Genomic DNA, 15,692 nt, shown 5'->3' with positions numbered 1-15,692 from the left:
GAAAAACCTTTCAAAAGCTCCAGAAAAAATTTGTATAATCTTGCTTTTGAAAAAATGTTCTAGTCCTTCTTACAGACATTCTGGTATGAAATTGCACAGGTTGCAGCTAGTTAATATTTAATAGTGAATACCATGAAAGAGCATTTCAGCCATTCATTATTTAAGAGACTTGTTCTACACTGAAGCCATAAATACATTAGTTTCATCCTGCTGTGCTGAATCATACACTGGATTTGTTGCTGGATTTTTATTTGATCAAATCTATAATGTAAAAACCCAAGATAAAGAGAAGTTGTTTCCTCATTTCTCATTCAATCCTGCAGTCAGTAAATATTATAAGCTCTACAAAAAAGAAAGAAAACAAACCAGTAGCGATGGCATGATTTAATAGACAATTAATTTTTACCTCCAACTGGGCGAAGTTTTGGAACCCCACCCTGGAAAAGGCCTCCCATACCCATTGGTCCTCCACCTCCAAAATTTCCTCCTCCGCTGCCGCTGCCGCCGCCACCACCACCACCACCTCCAGATTCTTTAAGAAAAAAAACAAGACACTCAATTCAAAAAATACATGATTAAGAAGAGCACAAACCTAGAGCAAGCACCAAATATCCTCCTTGCCTGTTATTGCCAGTTATCTGGACCAGTGATCCTGATCATGATACCATAATCATTCACAATTGAAAGGCTTGTAAAAAAATGCCTATCCCCATTATTAACGATACAGGAGGTTGAAATGTAAGGGCATCTCCATATTTTTCCAAAATTCATAGAAGAAATGCTCAATCCAGATCTGATCAGGATGAAACTCAGTGGGACCATAACTGTGTCAAATTTTATAACAGTCAATTACGAACTGAGAGACGCATTTTTTAAATTTTGCCATTGAGAGAGAGATTATTTTTGGAATTTTTACAGATTTAGAATCAATATATCGTTCCTGATTCCCTCCAAAATAAATAAAACCTTCCATGGTCGAAGGTCTGTTTTTTTTTATAAAACACCGTTAAGTACTTTTGATGTAATCCTGCTAATAGATAAACAAATATATAATTAAATGCCAATATAAATATTACCTTTTTGGAGGAAGCAACAATGGCCGATAGCGACTACCCCGATTCACATTTTGTTTGTATGCGTAAAGCCTGGATCAAGCTACTGCGTCACGAGCTACGCCATAGCTACACGTCAACATGACGCAGTGGTTGACCAACAAGAGTCCTTTGTCGAGAAAATGTGTCGCTCTGCAATTTACTACCATGCCACTAGAGGGTTGTGTGTGTGTGTGTAGTTACAGAGGAGCATAAAAAGCCCTTGTTTATCTTCTGGTCAAAGAAAACAACGTTTTATGTCTAAAACATCTTAAAATGCAATTTCTTTTGGTGCTAATGCTTACCTATACCTAACCGTGTGTGTATCAAAAACAACAGTTTCAACACATGCACTTTATGCTTCAATATAAACCAATGCAAAAAGCAAACAAAGTGTAAAAGTCAACTACTTTCGGGGATCTGTGTAGAGGTCTGTGCCATTGCAGAGGGCTATGGTTACTACTGCGTAGCCTGATTTAGGCTTAGGTCTATCCATTTGAGGAGTGCAAGAGCAAATGCTTTCAATTAGCATTATGGCTTTGAAAAGGGTTTATTTAAAGAGCATTTAGGTATTTTAAACAGGTAAAGTAACGTATGTGACTTACTCTCAATAACAGGTGCGCTGCGGTCATTGATCACGCCAACCTTCTTCAATCTGGCACCTTTGTGGATGTCTGAGAGTAGTGCTCCTCTGCCTTTGGTCTCAGACGTGCTCAGCTTGGGAGGAGTTGTGTTGGCCTGTGGAGAAAGATGGCAGCTATGCAGTCACACCTTTGATTAATCTTGTTTAATCCTGCTCACAACACAAAAAGCAAGGCTTAAGAAAAGTTACATGACTCAGTGTCATCCAACCAAGTTGAGGGATTTTGACCCCCTGTAGCTCCTCAAACTGCACTAATCAACTCCACGATCTAAATACCAGACTCCCAACTACCGTAGTTAGCCATTTGGATGAGAGGTGAAACATCTTGAAGAAAAACTTCTAAATCTAGTGTGTACTTACATTAGGGCCTCCAATTTATTTTGCTTCAAAATTTCCCAACTTCAGGAAATACTACCAGGGGTCACCAGCACTGTGCCCACGGGCAGCAGGTAGCCCACGTGGACCATGTGAGGTGCCCCCAGGCGCTCTAGTCACCAATGAGCTCCATCTAAAACACGATTTACTTTCCAAAATTCAAACTGACAACGATAAATACATATGAGAGTTGTAGTATGTACTTAGTAGAGTTAACTACTGCTGATGAAGTTTTAGTTTTAACTCATGAAATGTTTATTTTCACTGAAACATTGTGATGAGTGTTTTTAGGTGTTGCAGATCTGGTGTATGGTCAGTGGTATGTTATTTTTATGATATAAGATGCATTTTTAAAAACACAAGGTGGATTTTCTATCAAATTTATTGAAAATGAAACAAATGCATAAATTAGGAAAAATAAACAGGAAATGTTGAAATTTCAACATGAAACAACCTTTTTCAGTTACTGCTAGCCTTCCTTATTATCTTGCCCTCTACTTAAAAGAAAACCACGCAAATGTAGCAAAGTGCTTTTCTAACTGGTAGCCCTTCGGATTACACAGTACCTATGAAGTAGCTCACAGTTTCAGAAAGGATGATGACCCCTGCTTTACAATTTTCCGTTTTGTTTCTGTTTCATAATTTTTTACCTATTTAGTGGACTTTAAATGGTAAATGGGTTTGGTAGCGCTTTTATTACCACTGAGGTGTTCCCAAAGCGCTTTACAATATAATAGCAATAATAGAAATGACCATTTTTGGTAGAATGCGGGAGTGTTGAGGGTTTATAGCTTCCGGTTAAACTTTTCAATGTGTACTTTTTTTAACCTTCATTGCTTTACTCTGTGAATTTTTACTTCTGTTGTGGCTTTTGTGTTGCAAGTGTTCAGGGCCGCTTTAATGTTGTGAGCTATTTAAGTCAGACTGTCGATTTCTAATAGAACGCACCTACTTAAAATGCTGGGGAACAGTCAATGCTCATCACCTCAAAACAGGGCTGGATAGAAACTATTAAGGACACAAAAACATTAAGAAAACTAATTTAAAAATATACAACTATTATTTTGCACAACATTGTTCAAATATCTGCTATTGATCATCTCCATTAGTGAACTTGTTACTTTTAATGGAAAATGTGTTTTCCTTACACTGTTTTTCAGTTGATACAATATTGGTTGCACAGTGTTCAGTGCATTTGATTCAATCACTGACCTCACGGAAGGTTGGTGGAGGTGGGGGGCCAGGGGGAGGTGGAGGAGGAATGGGCATCCTGTCTCTTGGTTGGCACTTCTCAGTGTAGGGGAAATGCTGGGAACTTCAATGCCCCCACTGGGCTGATGCACACCGACTCCTGAAAGACAGAACAAATAGTTGCATTTAGCCTTCCCATGGGTCAATCCAACTGCACTAGGACTGGTGTCTGCTTTATCGTGGAAAGCAGTAGCATTTTATATCTGAAAATTACTAAACAGCTTGTTTGCAATAAAATCTATGGTTGAATTAGGTTCAAACTAGATACATATAAATAGATTTTTTTCAGGGCTTATACCAATTTTTTAAAGTTAAAGGGGCCAATAAGCAATAACCCATATTTGGAGCCGATATTTGCAGTAAAAGAGGAAAATATTGGCGTCAGAAATGCGTATAATACAAACTCCAACACTTAACTTGGTTTACGTGCCTTTCAGTATATGTTTAATAAACAGCTTTTCAGATTTGCAACATGGTAAAAAGTGTTGTCTGTCCATATGCAGTAGTGAATGATTGCTACAGGATAGCTCGCTGGCCAATAACAGCAATGTATAAAGTAACATGATGACTGGGGAACCATTATGAATACATACATAATTCCAAATAAAATGTGGAGAAACTTGAACATAATATATGATTAAAGGAACCAGAATTGGTGGTAGTATTTACTGCTGCCCCTTGTTTCTTGCGATTAACTTCAGTGTGTTGACAGCTGCCGTTGGTAGCGCTATGTATTAAAACATGGAATACATGTATTTTCACTGCCTTCACAAAAGCTGCTATTTTTCTAACAGTCTTTAATAGTACATTTTCCAACTATTGTTTGCCCCGAGCCAGCAACACAGGTACTAGTTAGTCACCAATTTATTTGGATACTACTTGAACCATAACACCGCAAAAAAAAATTGTGCAGGTTTTTTAAGAGCGAGAACAACCACAGACTAGGGCAGCACAATGAAAAAATGTTTTAATCGTGATTACGATTTTGGCTGCCAAAAATGCCCTGATTGTCTGTTCACATTTAAATTGTAGGCTCTGCTGCATCTCAAATCAGGCATTTTCACAACCACAGTAGTCAGCCAACCACCAGGGGGCGAACACATGATTGAGGCTTCATTAAGCTAACTTAATAATAAGTGAGTGACACTTTAGCGCCTTGGCAGCTTCAAGTCTAAACTGGTCTGATGAGAGCGAGTCTCGTAGAGAGAAGAAAGCAGCAGTAATTGGAAATGAGGAGCACCATTAGTGCTTCAAAAAGATCAACATCCGTGGTCTGGACTTGTTTCAGATTCAGGGCAAGTGACACTAAACAAGAAGTTGTTATATGTAAGGAGTGCAGCAGAGTTGTGTACGCGTCATAGGGTAACAAGTTATCTGTCCAACGAGCTGAAAAAACACTGCAAACTTAAAAATGATAAATACATGAAGGCTAAAGCTAATGTTGCTTCACAAAATTCCTGCCCGTGTCCAGCGGACACTCAAGCCTGGAAATGTTGGCTGGTGTTTCTTGCAAAAAAACCTTAAGCCCAATGTTCTTGTCTTTTCTTTATACGCTGTAATTGTTTTCAAGAAGTTGAACTTTGTAACAGTATTTATTCAGTTAGTCCATAGTAAATTTAATATTGTGTCAATTATTATTTTCTTTTAGTATTTATCATTATTCTTATTTAAAGCTTTTATTTTTCACTCTAAACTGTTCGCATATTGTTTGTTAAAAGTAATTCAATAAAAATACAGATATTTTCTTTAACATGATGAATAATTGTGATTAATAATCGGGATTACAGTATTAATCCATGGCAATAATCGTGCAGCCCTACCACGGCACAGACTGCATGAAAACAGGAGCGGTACCTGATAACTGTATGTAGAATTCATGTGGGATACCAGCTTATATAAATCATAAACAGTCCTATCCTCTGTGTGTGCTGCAACCTGGTCCAGGCCCTGGGCAGTGAAAATGGCTGCAGTAGACTTCACAGCATTTTTGTGTCTACTCTGATTGCAACGCGCATAACAGACACAGGTTTATTACAATTTAGAGGCGGTTGCCTTAATAAATACCTTCAAAACATATCTAATCTCTGGAGCTTCCCCACTCGCAAAACTTTTCATCTTCTCCTCTCCTCGTTTATGTTAGCACTTCATGCACAGCTTTTACTCATGATTGGCTGTTACATGAGGCGTGGCTCTGAGTGTAACCAATCAGGCGGTGTTGTGGGTGGGACAAGACTAGAGGTGGGAGAAAAAAATCGATTCTTAGATGCATCGAGATTCGGAGGTGGACGATTCTGAATCGATTCTTTAATTTCCTGTAATCGAAAATCTAATATTTAGAGGCCGTTTATAAGTCTGAACAAAAAGGCAGCGGAACTGTGTCGCGTAGTGCGTTTCTAGAGGGACACTTTAAAGAGAGCACCACAACAATGAAGCATGGACGTGCGGGAGTTAAGACCAGCCCCGTGCAGCTTAAAATCTGATGTTTCTTTAATGTCCATGGTGTAAATGAACTGGACAAGAGCAATGCTGTATGTAAGCTCTGTTACACTAAAATTAAGTACTTTGGGAACACAACGAACATGAGAAGCCCTATAGCACGCTTTCACCCGGAGGAGGAGTCAAAGTCGGCTGCTGCTGTGGCTAAAAGTTCCGTTGCTAACCAGAGAACAATCGAACAAGTCACAACAAAGCTTCCACCCTCTTTGGAAAAGGTAAAGTGGATTAAGAAGGCGGTTGCTAAGGATTTACGTCCTTACTTGGTCGTGGAAAACCAGGGCTTTCGTTCGCTGCTGCATACTTTGGAGCCGTGTAATGCCATCTCTTCTCTACAGTACGTTACTTATACGGCCATCCCAAAGCTTTACAACCAACCAAAACAGAAGTCATAGCATCGCTGCAGAAAGCGGGTAGGATAGCAGTGACATCTGATGCGTGGACATCTTATAAGCACGCACTTTATCTTTAATGACTGGAAGCTAATGTCATGTCGTTTTTTTTTTTTCAATTGAAGTTATGTTACAAGGAAGGCTGCTACTACCTTTGTTTTAAAAACTTGTACATTTTCAGTTCACATACTTCTTCCATTAGTGTAATAAAGGATACTGAACTAACTACAATTAATATATAGTAGTACAGTGCCTGTCGGAAGTATGCATTCATGTGGGAGCATGGGGGTATATTTGCGGGTTCAATTTTCCTGGTTTAATTCTATGCGACATGTGCATGACTTCATCACTTTTTTTTGTTTGGTGTATTTTCCTTTAACATGTTTTTTGGAGTCATGTGTATTTATGTATCTTTCTGTTGTCTTTTTGTGCATAAATGTTTGCTGTTTTTTTTTTTATTTACATTTTTTTGTAATGTATGTTTTTTGGGGTCATGTGTATTTTTGTATCTTTCTGTTGTGTTTTTGTATAACTATTGTTTTGCTGCCATTGTAGTGTGATTCAGGAGTAATTTTGTGTATTTTTGTGTCAATATTTAGTTTTATGTATTTTGAGCCATTTTCACATTTTTGTTGTATTTTTCTGTAATGTATGTTTTTTAGGTCATCATTATGTGTATTTTTTTTATCTTTCTGTTGTCTTTTTGTGAATTTGTTGTATAAGTATTGTTTTTTGTTGCCATTGTAGTGTGATTCTGGAGTAATTTTGTGTATTTTAGTTTGTTTTTGGTGTAGTTTTGTGCATTTCTGTGGTCATTTTAGTGTATATAGTTTAGTGTATTTTGAGTCATTGTCATTTTTGTCATCGTTTGATGTATTTTCTGTAATGTGTCATTTTAGTGTATTTTTTGTTGTATTTGGCTTAGTGTATTATGAGTCATTTTTATATTTTTGTTGTTGTTTGGTGTATTTTTCTGTAATATTTGTTTTTTCTCTCACACAAGCGCTGCAGAGAAATTTGTAGCTTTCAACACAGCAGCCATTGCCATCAATCACTTCCGGGTGAGGTCCGTCCGGTCTAAATAGCGTACGGTCAAACTAACGTTTTGAAACGACATCATCACCAAATAAGGAACAGTAAAAAAAATATTTTTCCTCAAAAGAGAAGTCCACAGGAGCGAGATCAGGGCCAAACTCAGCTGGCACGCACCGGAAGAGAGCTGTGCAGTGAAATAGATACAGTGCCTGTCGGAAGTATGTATTCATGTGGGAGCTTAATTATGTCCAAATGAATATGTGTTTGAAGGTTGGATGTACAAAGAGGTGTACATACTGTGCTCTGTAGTGTTATTAAGGGGTTTATTTGTGGGTGCAAAATAAAACAGCGTGTGCGATTTCCTCGGTTTAATTCTATGGGACATGAACATAATAAATGGTAAATGGACTTGATTTATATAGCGCTTTATCACCACACTGAAGCAGTCTCAAAGTGCTTTACATATCAGCTCATTCACCCAATCACTTTCACATTCACACACCAGTGGGACAGGACTGCCATGCAAGGCGCTAGTCGACCACTGGGAGCAACTTAGGGTTCAGTGTCTTGCCCAAGGACACTTCGACACATAATCAGGTACTGGGATCGAACCCCCAACCTCTCGATCAGAAGACGACCCTCTACCACCTGTTTGTTGGGTTTTTTTTTTAACTCACTTTTATATTTTTTTGTTTGGTGTATTTTTCTGTAATGTATGTTTTTTCGAGTCAATATGTGCATTTGTGAATCTTTCTGTTGTCATTTTGTGTATTTTTAGTCTAAATATTTAGTTTTGTGTATTTGAGTCATTTTCATATTTGTTGTATTTTTCTGTAATGTATGTTTTTTGGAGTCATGTGTATTTTTTATTTTTTCAGTTGTCTTTTTGTGCATTTGCTGTGTTTTATTTTACTCATTTAGTATATTTAAATAAATAAATACCGTGTGTGTTTGAGACGCTGATAACCAAACTCCATAGACATTGTAGCGCCAATCAGAAAAACAACCAAACTGCGCAAAACAAAACGTAAAGCTCCAAACTACACGAGTGAGTAAGTAAATTAAAGTATTATCTACTATTCGGCTGCCTTTAAAAAAAAAAAAAAAAAAAAATCATTGTTTACCTTTGAACCGAGTGGTCAGAGCTTAGCTTCCATGCACGGCACCACAGAAAATCTGCAGTTTTCCAGATGGAGTACTGAACAGGTTGAGTTCAATACCGACTCTAGTGAAACAGCGCATTATTGAACAACAGTTATGTGGTTTAAACAATGGGAAACGTGTCTGCAAAAGACTCACCAGTGGCTGATGGTTTCAAATGATCTATTCAGAGAGCTCCCGTGTCTGAGACGCTAACAATAGCATGGCACAGGAGGAAGTGGGGTCTGCCGTGGCTCACACACGCGAACATCAGTGACTAACATCAGGCCCAATGAGTGAGACTTAAGAGCTTTGCTAGTTTATCAGTGCAAACACGGCTGCTCAGACGCTCCTCTCCCCTCTACGGTATAAAACTATCTTCTTCTCTCTCACTCGTGTTTACAGTCCGTGTCTGCTTGGCTGTGTGCGCAGCGATTGGCTCTGGCTGCACACGTGACTTTTGCGCATGTGAGGAAATAGATATAGATGGTGCGCTAGCACCCCCTCACACCCTGAGGTCAAAAGTTGAATAGGTTTCATTTCGGGGCCGTCCAGAAGTGAAATAAAATTAAAATAAACATTTTGAAATGACCAAATTACTCCAAAATAACAGATACACACACTCGGGGTATTTGGGAACCCATTGGACTCAATTGCCCCATTGAGGGAAAAAACTATTAAACGTCAGAGGAAAGCTCCGTGGTTTAGCTCTGAAACTCACACACTCAAACAAACAACCCGTAAATTAGAGAGAATGTGGCGCTCCAATAAAAGGAGTCACGAATACTCTGGCAAGAAAGCCATAGTAAATACATGACAGCCTTACGACATAGTCGATCTACATACTACTCCTCACTAATTGAAGAAAATAAAAATAATCCGAGGTACCTTTTCAGCACTGTAGCCAGGCTAACACAAAGTCAGAGCTCTATTGAGCCCATGATTCCTCTAGCCCTCAGCTGTGATGACATTTTTTAACGATAAAATTCATAAGATTAGAGATAAAATTAGCCACTCCCTGCCTTCACCTGGGCCTGCTGTACCATTAAATGTAAATAGGCCTAGCCTAAACTGTTTCACACATATAGGACTTCAGGAACTTAACTCTATTATTTCATCCTCCAAACCATCGACCTGCCTTTCAGATCCGATCCCAACTAAGCTGTTTAAAGAAGTTATTCCCCTAGTCTGCCCATCTTTGTTGGAGACAATAAATATATCCCTATCAATAGGCTACGTGCCACAGTCCTTTAAAGTAGCTGTAATCAAACCCCTTCTCAAAAAACCTACTCTTGATTCCAGCACTTTAGCAAACTACAGGCCTATATCTAATCTTCCTTTTATTTCAAAGATTCTTGAGAAAGTTGTGGCGGCTCAGCTCTGTGAATTTCTTCAAAACAACAGCCTGTTCGAGGACTTCCAGTCAGGTTTTAGAGCTCAACACAGCACAGAGACTGCTTTAGTTAAAGTAACTAATGATCTACTCTGGGCTTCAGATGAAGGATGACTCTCAATGCTGGTTTTATTAGATCTTAGTGCAGCTTTTGACACTATAGATCACTATATTCTACTAGAGAGATTAGAGGAATTACTTGGAATCACAGGGACTGCCCTAAACTGGTTTAAGTCCTACCTATCTGATAGGTACCAGTTTGTACACGTGAATAATAGGTCTTCTGTGTACACTAAAGTAAGCTACGGGGTTCCTCAGGGCTCTGTGCTAGGTCCAATCCTCTTCTGTATCTATATGATCCCACTTGGTAATGTTATGAGAAAATACTCTGTTAACTTTCACTGCTATGCTGATGATACCCAACTGTATGTATCAATGAAGCCAGGTGAGACAAATCAGCTATCTAAACTTGAGGCCTGTCTAAAGGACATTAGGGCCTGGATGGACCAAAATTTTCTTCTTCTTAACTCAGACAAGACTGAGGTCATTGTACTGGGCCCGCGACACCTTAGAGAAACCTATGCTAGCCTAACTGCCCTAGATGGCATTACTCTGGCACAAAGCACAACTGTTAGAAACCTTGGGGTTCTATTTGATCAGGAATTATCCTTCAACTCTCACATAAAACAAACTTCAAGAACTGCCTTCTTTCATCTCCGTAACATTGCTAAAATCAGATCTATCCTGTCTCAGGGCGACGCCGAAAAACTAGTCCATGCTTTTGTTACCTCTAGACTGGATTACTGTAATTCTCTTTTAGCAGGCTGCCCGAGCAAGTCGCTTAAGACACTTCAGCTGGTTCAAAATGCTGCAGCACGTGTACTGACTAAAACTAGGAGAAGAGATCACATTACTCCTGTATTAGCCTCTCTGCATTGGCTTCCCATAAAATATAGAATAGAATTCAAGATTCTTCTTCTTCTCACTTATAAAGCCCTAAACGGACAGGCACCAGTCTATCTCAAGGAGCTTGTAGTGCCATACAATCCCCCCAGAACACTACGCTCTCAAAATGCTGGACTACTCGTTGTTTCATTTGTCTCTAAAAGTAGTATAGGAGGAAGAGCTTTCAGTTATCAGGCCCCACTTCTCTGGAACCATCTACCTACCACGGTTCGGGGGGCAGACACCCTCTCTACCTTTAAGGTTAGGCTCAAAACATTCCTCTTTGGTAAAGCTTTTAGTTAGGAACCAGCTCATAGCTCATAATTAAGATGCAATAGGCATAGACTGCCGGGGGGGGGGGTCTGGCATGCTCGGTTGGAGAGAGGTTGGAGAGGGCGTTAAGAGAGAGGTCATTTAGGTTAGAGAGGGACCGGAGAGGGTCCCATTCCTCTCTCAAACACTCCCTCTATGTCTGCTTCTTCCCTTGTGTGTTTGCTCCTGTACTCCTTCTGGCTTTTGTCTTGCAGGTCCGTGGGATCCTTAGTGTGGAGTTACAGAGACTCAGCGGCTCTGTCTCCACCCTCTCCTCTGCACACACCCAACACAGCATAACGTGGATGGCTGTTCATCATAGAATGGGATCCACACAAGGTTCCTGCTGCTTAACAGAAGGTTTTCCTTGCCGCCATGATGAATTCATGTTGGGTGTGGGATACATATGTATGTGTATATACGTATATATGCATATGTGTTTATCCATAAAATGAAGAGTCCGTCCTTAAGACTGCTCTACTGTAAAGTGTCTTGAGATACCATTGGTTATGATTTGGCGCTATACAAATAAAGATTGATTGAGTGATTGATTGACCGAGTTTCAGGTCGAACTCACACGGCGTCGGGGAGATATTTGCCCAACACACACACACACACACACACACACACACACACACACACACACACACACACACACACACACACACACACACACACACACACACACACACACACACACACACACACACACACACACACACACACACACACACACACACACACACACACCCCACACACACACACACACACACACACACACACACACACACACACACACACACCCTTTCGTTTTTAGTTAGACTAGTACAGTCGGAAGTATGCATTAATGTGGGCGCATAAGGGGTATAAATGCGGGTGCAAATTTCCTGGTTTAATTCTATGGGACATGTGCATGATAAATGTGTCTGTTTTTTTACTCACTTTTATATTTTTTTGTTTGGTGTATTTTTCTGTAATGTGTGTTTTTTGGAGTCATGTGTATTTTTGTATCTTTCTGTTGTGTTTTTGTGCATTTTTTGTATAATTATTGTTTTTGTTGCCATTGTAGTGTGATTCAGGAGTCATTTTGTGTATTAATATTGTTTAGTTTTTTGTTTTATTTTACTCATTTAGTATATTTTATTATAAATACTGTGTGTGTCTACATCCATCTCCTCCGTGCGTTATCTTCACACACACGTCTCGCTAAGAGAGACGCGAAAGTACAACGAAAAATTGACGTTTTGCAAATTGTTTAATTTCATGGGACATGTGCATGATAAATGTGTTTGTTGTTTTTCTATACTCTTTTTTTTTTTTTAATGTATTTTTCTGTAATGTATGTTTTTTGGAGTAATTTTGTGTGTTTTTGGAGCATTTTTGTATATTTTTATGCATTTCTGTTGTAAATTTGTGCACTTTTTGTATAAATATTGTTCAGTTTTTTGTTTTATTTTACTCATTTAGTATATTTTTATTATAAATACTGTGTGTGTATGTGTCTGTCTACATCCATCTCCTCATTGCGTTATCTTCACACACACACGCACGTCTTGCTAAGAGAGACGGAAGTACCGCGAAAAATGAACGTTTTGCAACACCGAAGTCGCAACTCTCTCTAAACGGCTCTGTGTGCTCCGCATCAGCCGTGCGTGTTCACATTGTATCTGCTCGCATCCTTTCTTAGCACATTGAATAATATAAGAAGACTTACCCTTGCGCAGAACAAACAATCAAAGTAGAGCCGTGTTGTGGAACCACAAAAACGTTACATTCCTCTGTCTGAATAGCCAGGTAGTTTGTGATAAGGTTGACTAACGACCGTCAGCACAGCCACTGCTCACAGTCATGAGACAAAGGAGGAAGTGACCGGAGATTTAAAGGAAGTTTGGAATCACGGGACTAATATTAAATAATGAGGAAACATTAACTTTAATGACTTTTAGCAGCACAAAAACGTTTTTAATATTGACCTTTTTTTAAACCCAAACAACCTGCGACATGGTGACGTCATGAACACGGGACCCGAAGTAGCGCGCTCTAACCGAGGGAGCGTAATTATAAAATTAATGTTTTGACCGTTTTGCTTCCCCAAATTACTCCAAAATAACAGATGCACACACTCGAGGTATTTGGAACGTGGATGAAGAGCAGCTGATTCACAGTTCAAAACAGCCATGTTTTATCTTCAATGCCCTTGCTGATGGAAGGGGGTTTTCACTCAAAATCTCACAAGACATGGCCCCATTCATTCTTTCCTTTACATGGATCAGTCGTACTGGTCCATTTGCAGAGATACAGTCCCAAAGCATGATGTTACCACCTACATTCTTTAAAGTAGGAATAGTACAACTCAGCATTCTTTCTCCTACAAACACGACGAGTTGAGTTTTTACCAAAAAGTTCTATTTAGGTTTCATCTGACCATATGACATTCACCCAATCCTCTTCTGGATCATCCAAATGCTCTAGCAAACATCAGATGGGCCTGAACATGTACTGGCTTAAGCAGGGGGACACGTCTGGCACTGCAGGATTTGAGTCCCTGGTGGCGTAGTGTGTTACTGATGGTAGCCTTTGTTACTTTAGTCCCAGCTCTCTGCAGGTCATTCACTCGGTCCCCAGTGTGGCTCTGGAATTTTTGCAGATCCAGTCTTCCCAACCTGGTGCAGGTCTATAATTTTGTTTCTGGTGTCTTTTGACAGCTCTTTGGTCTTGACCATAGTGGAGTTTAGAGTGTGACTGTTTGAGGTTGTGGACAGGTGTCTTTTATACTGATAACAAGTTTAAACAGGTGTCATTAATACAAGTAATGAGTGGAGGACAGAGCAGAAGAAGTTACAAGTTGGTGAGAGCCAGAAATCTTGCTTGTTTGTAGGTGACCAAATACTTATTTCACCTAGGGATTTACCAATTCATTAAAAATCCTACAATGTGATTTTCTGGATTTTTTTCTCATTTAGTCTCTCATAGTTGAGGTAAACCTATGCTGAAAATTACAGGCCTCTCTTCTTTTTAAGTGGGAGTACTTGCACAATTTGTGGCTGACTGGGTGATAAGGGAAAATATTCATAACATGATTTTTTGTTTAGATTATTCAAACTATTTTGTTTAGTTAGTAATATAGTAAGTTATTTATCAATGTAACAATCCAAATTACCGATATAAAATTTTTAAAATCATAGCCATAAATGGGAAAAAAAGGATAATAATGGGGATGTTTACAGACAGTGTGGCCATGTGACATCAATCACGTGATTTCAAGATGGTGGAAGTTGGAACACAGGCTCTTAGAAATGTAATGTAGTCCTATTCTTAAAAGGCAATTAAGTGCTCTATTCTCTCATGTGCGTAAGTCAAAAAAGTATTATTATAGTATAAAAAAGTATACTATTTTTGGCTACGCGCTATTCTCCCCCTGCACTTAAGTCAGTCGCTGCGCACCTCCCAGTTAAGCACTCTGGGTGGAGCGTCCCTGAAATGTGAGTGTTCCCATTCAAATCTGGCCTTAACGCGTATTCTCCCGTCTGCTCTTCTTTTCCTCTTACGCCCTTCTAAACCTGGAATAAGTGCAGCGCCCCGATAAGGTGAAACATGATATTGCACTAGAAACATGGACTTAGTTACATTTGAAGCCACACGGACTCGTGGGTCGTGGAGCTGCAGCTGTGATCACGCTTTAGAGCATGAAGCAGCGCTGATCAAGGAGAGAGATTTGAACTGCGACTCAGACAGAAGAATGCGACCAATCCCCACACTGCAATAATCTGATCAAATCAACCTGTTACATTGTTTATCGACAAAGGCGTTTCAAATTAAAAGTGACCTTTATAATTTTCATTAGGGCTGGGCGATTTTACCACAAAAAAATCTCTGATTTTTTTAAGAAAAATTTTAGTTTCGAGTCTTGATTTTTTTTTTTAATGCACTTAAAAGTGACTGCAGACATCAGATACATTGTCAAAAGTGCAACTTTATTGCTGTGATTGTCCTCAAGTTAAAAAGTTAAAATGCATAGAACAATCCCAAAATAAAAAGTAAATGATGCTCTGTCATTCAACACTTTCAAGCTTTAACCCAGGTTTAAGCAAAAGTGTGACAGCAACTTCACAGTGGCTTAAATTTTCTGATTAAGAAATCAGATAACTACATATTTTATAACATATAACATTAAAAAAAGATAAACTCTTCCCATAACATCCCAGCATAGTGCGAATAAAAAATTAAACATGCCTGTGGCACACATATAGCCTACTCAAAGGGTAAACAAATGTAAAGAGGGGGCTGGCTCACATCGCGCTACGGTAACCCACAAGGAAGGAATGCAAAAAAGTCAGAAAAAACTGTGGTGGGGAAAAAAGAAAAAAAAAAAAAAAATGTATTTATTTATTTTACTCAAATTTGCATTGTTTTTACCTACAAATTAGATAATCGAATAAGTACATTTTTTGCCCAGCCCTAATTTTCACAGATTTCAATGACATTTACAACTGTTGGGAAAACTATGTTCCATGATTTCTAGACAGCCCCAAAAAAATGACATCACCGCCTCCTTTCCTTCAGACCGCCTTCAAATGACAGACAACGCAGTTTTGGTCTACTTACGCACGGTGGGCGTGTTA

At 39.1% G+C, this 15,692-nt stretch overlaps 1 protein-coding gene across 2 annotated transcripts in view; it reads right to left on the bottom strand.

The window, feature by feature from the left end:
• wipf2a (WAS/WASL interacting protein family, member 2a) overlaps positions 1 to 15,692 on the bottom strand; it is a 41,179-nt gene that overhangs the window by 11,767 nt on the left and 13,720 nt on the right. For both annotated transcript variants that reach the window (XM_028454659.1, XM_028454666.1), the window contains exons 2-4: positions 3,322 to 3,460; positions 1,697 to 1,829; positions 407 to 532 (exon numbers count right to left, since the gene is read on the bottom strand). In XM_028454659.1, the coding sequence (XP_028310460.1) occupies positions 407 to 532; positions 1,697 to 1,829; positions 3,322 to 3,378 (316 nt within the window). In that variant the 5' untranslated portion in view covers positions 3,379 to 3,460. The remainder of the gene's footprint in view (positions 1 to 406; positions 533 to 1,696; positions 1,830 to 3,321; positions 3,461 to 15,692) is intronic.

The sequence above is a fragment of the Gouania willdenowi genome, chromosome 1 (assembly GCF_900634775.1).
Source record: "Gouania willdenowi chromosome 1, fGouWil2.1, whole genome shotgun sequence".
Lineage (NCBI taxonomy): Eukaryota > Metazoa > Chordata > Actinopteri > Blenniiformes > Gobiesocidae > Gouania > Gouania willdenowi.
The sequence above is the reverse complement of the archived record's forward strand: the minus strand, read 5'-3'. Positions and strand labels throughout refer to the sequence as shown.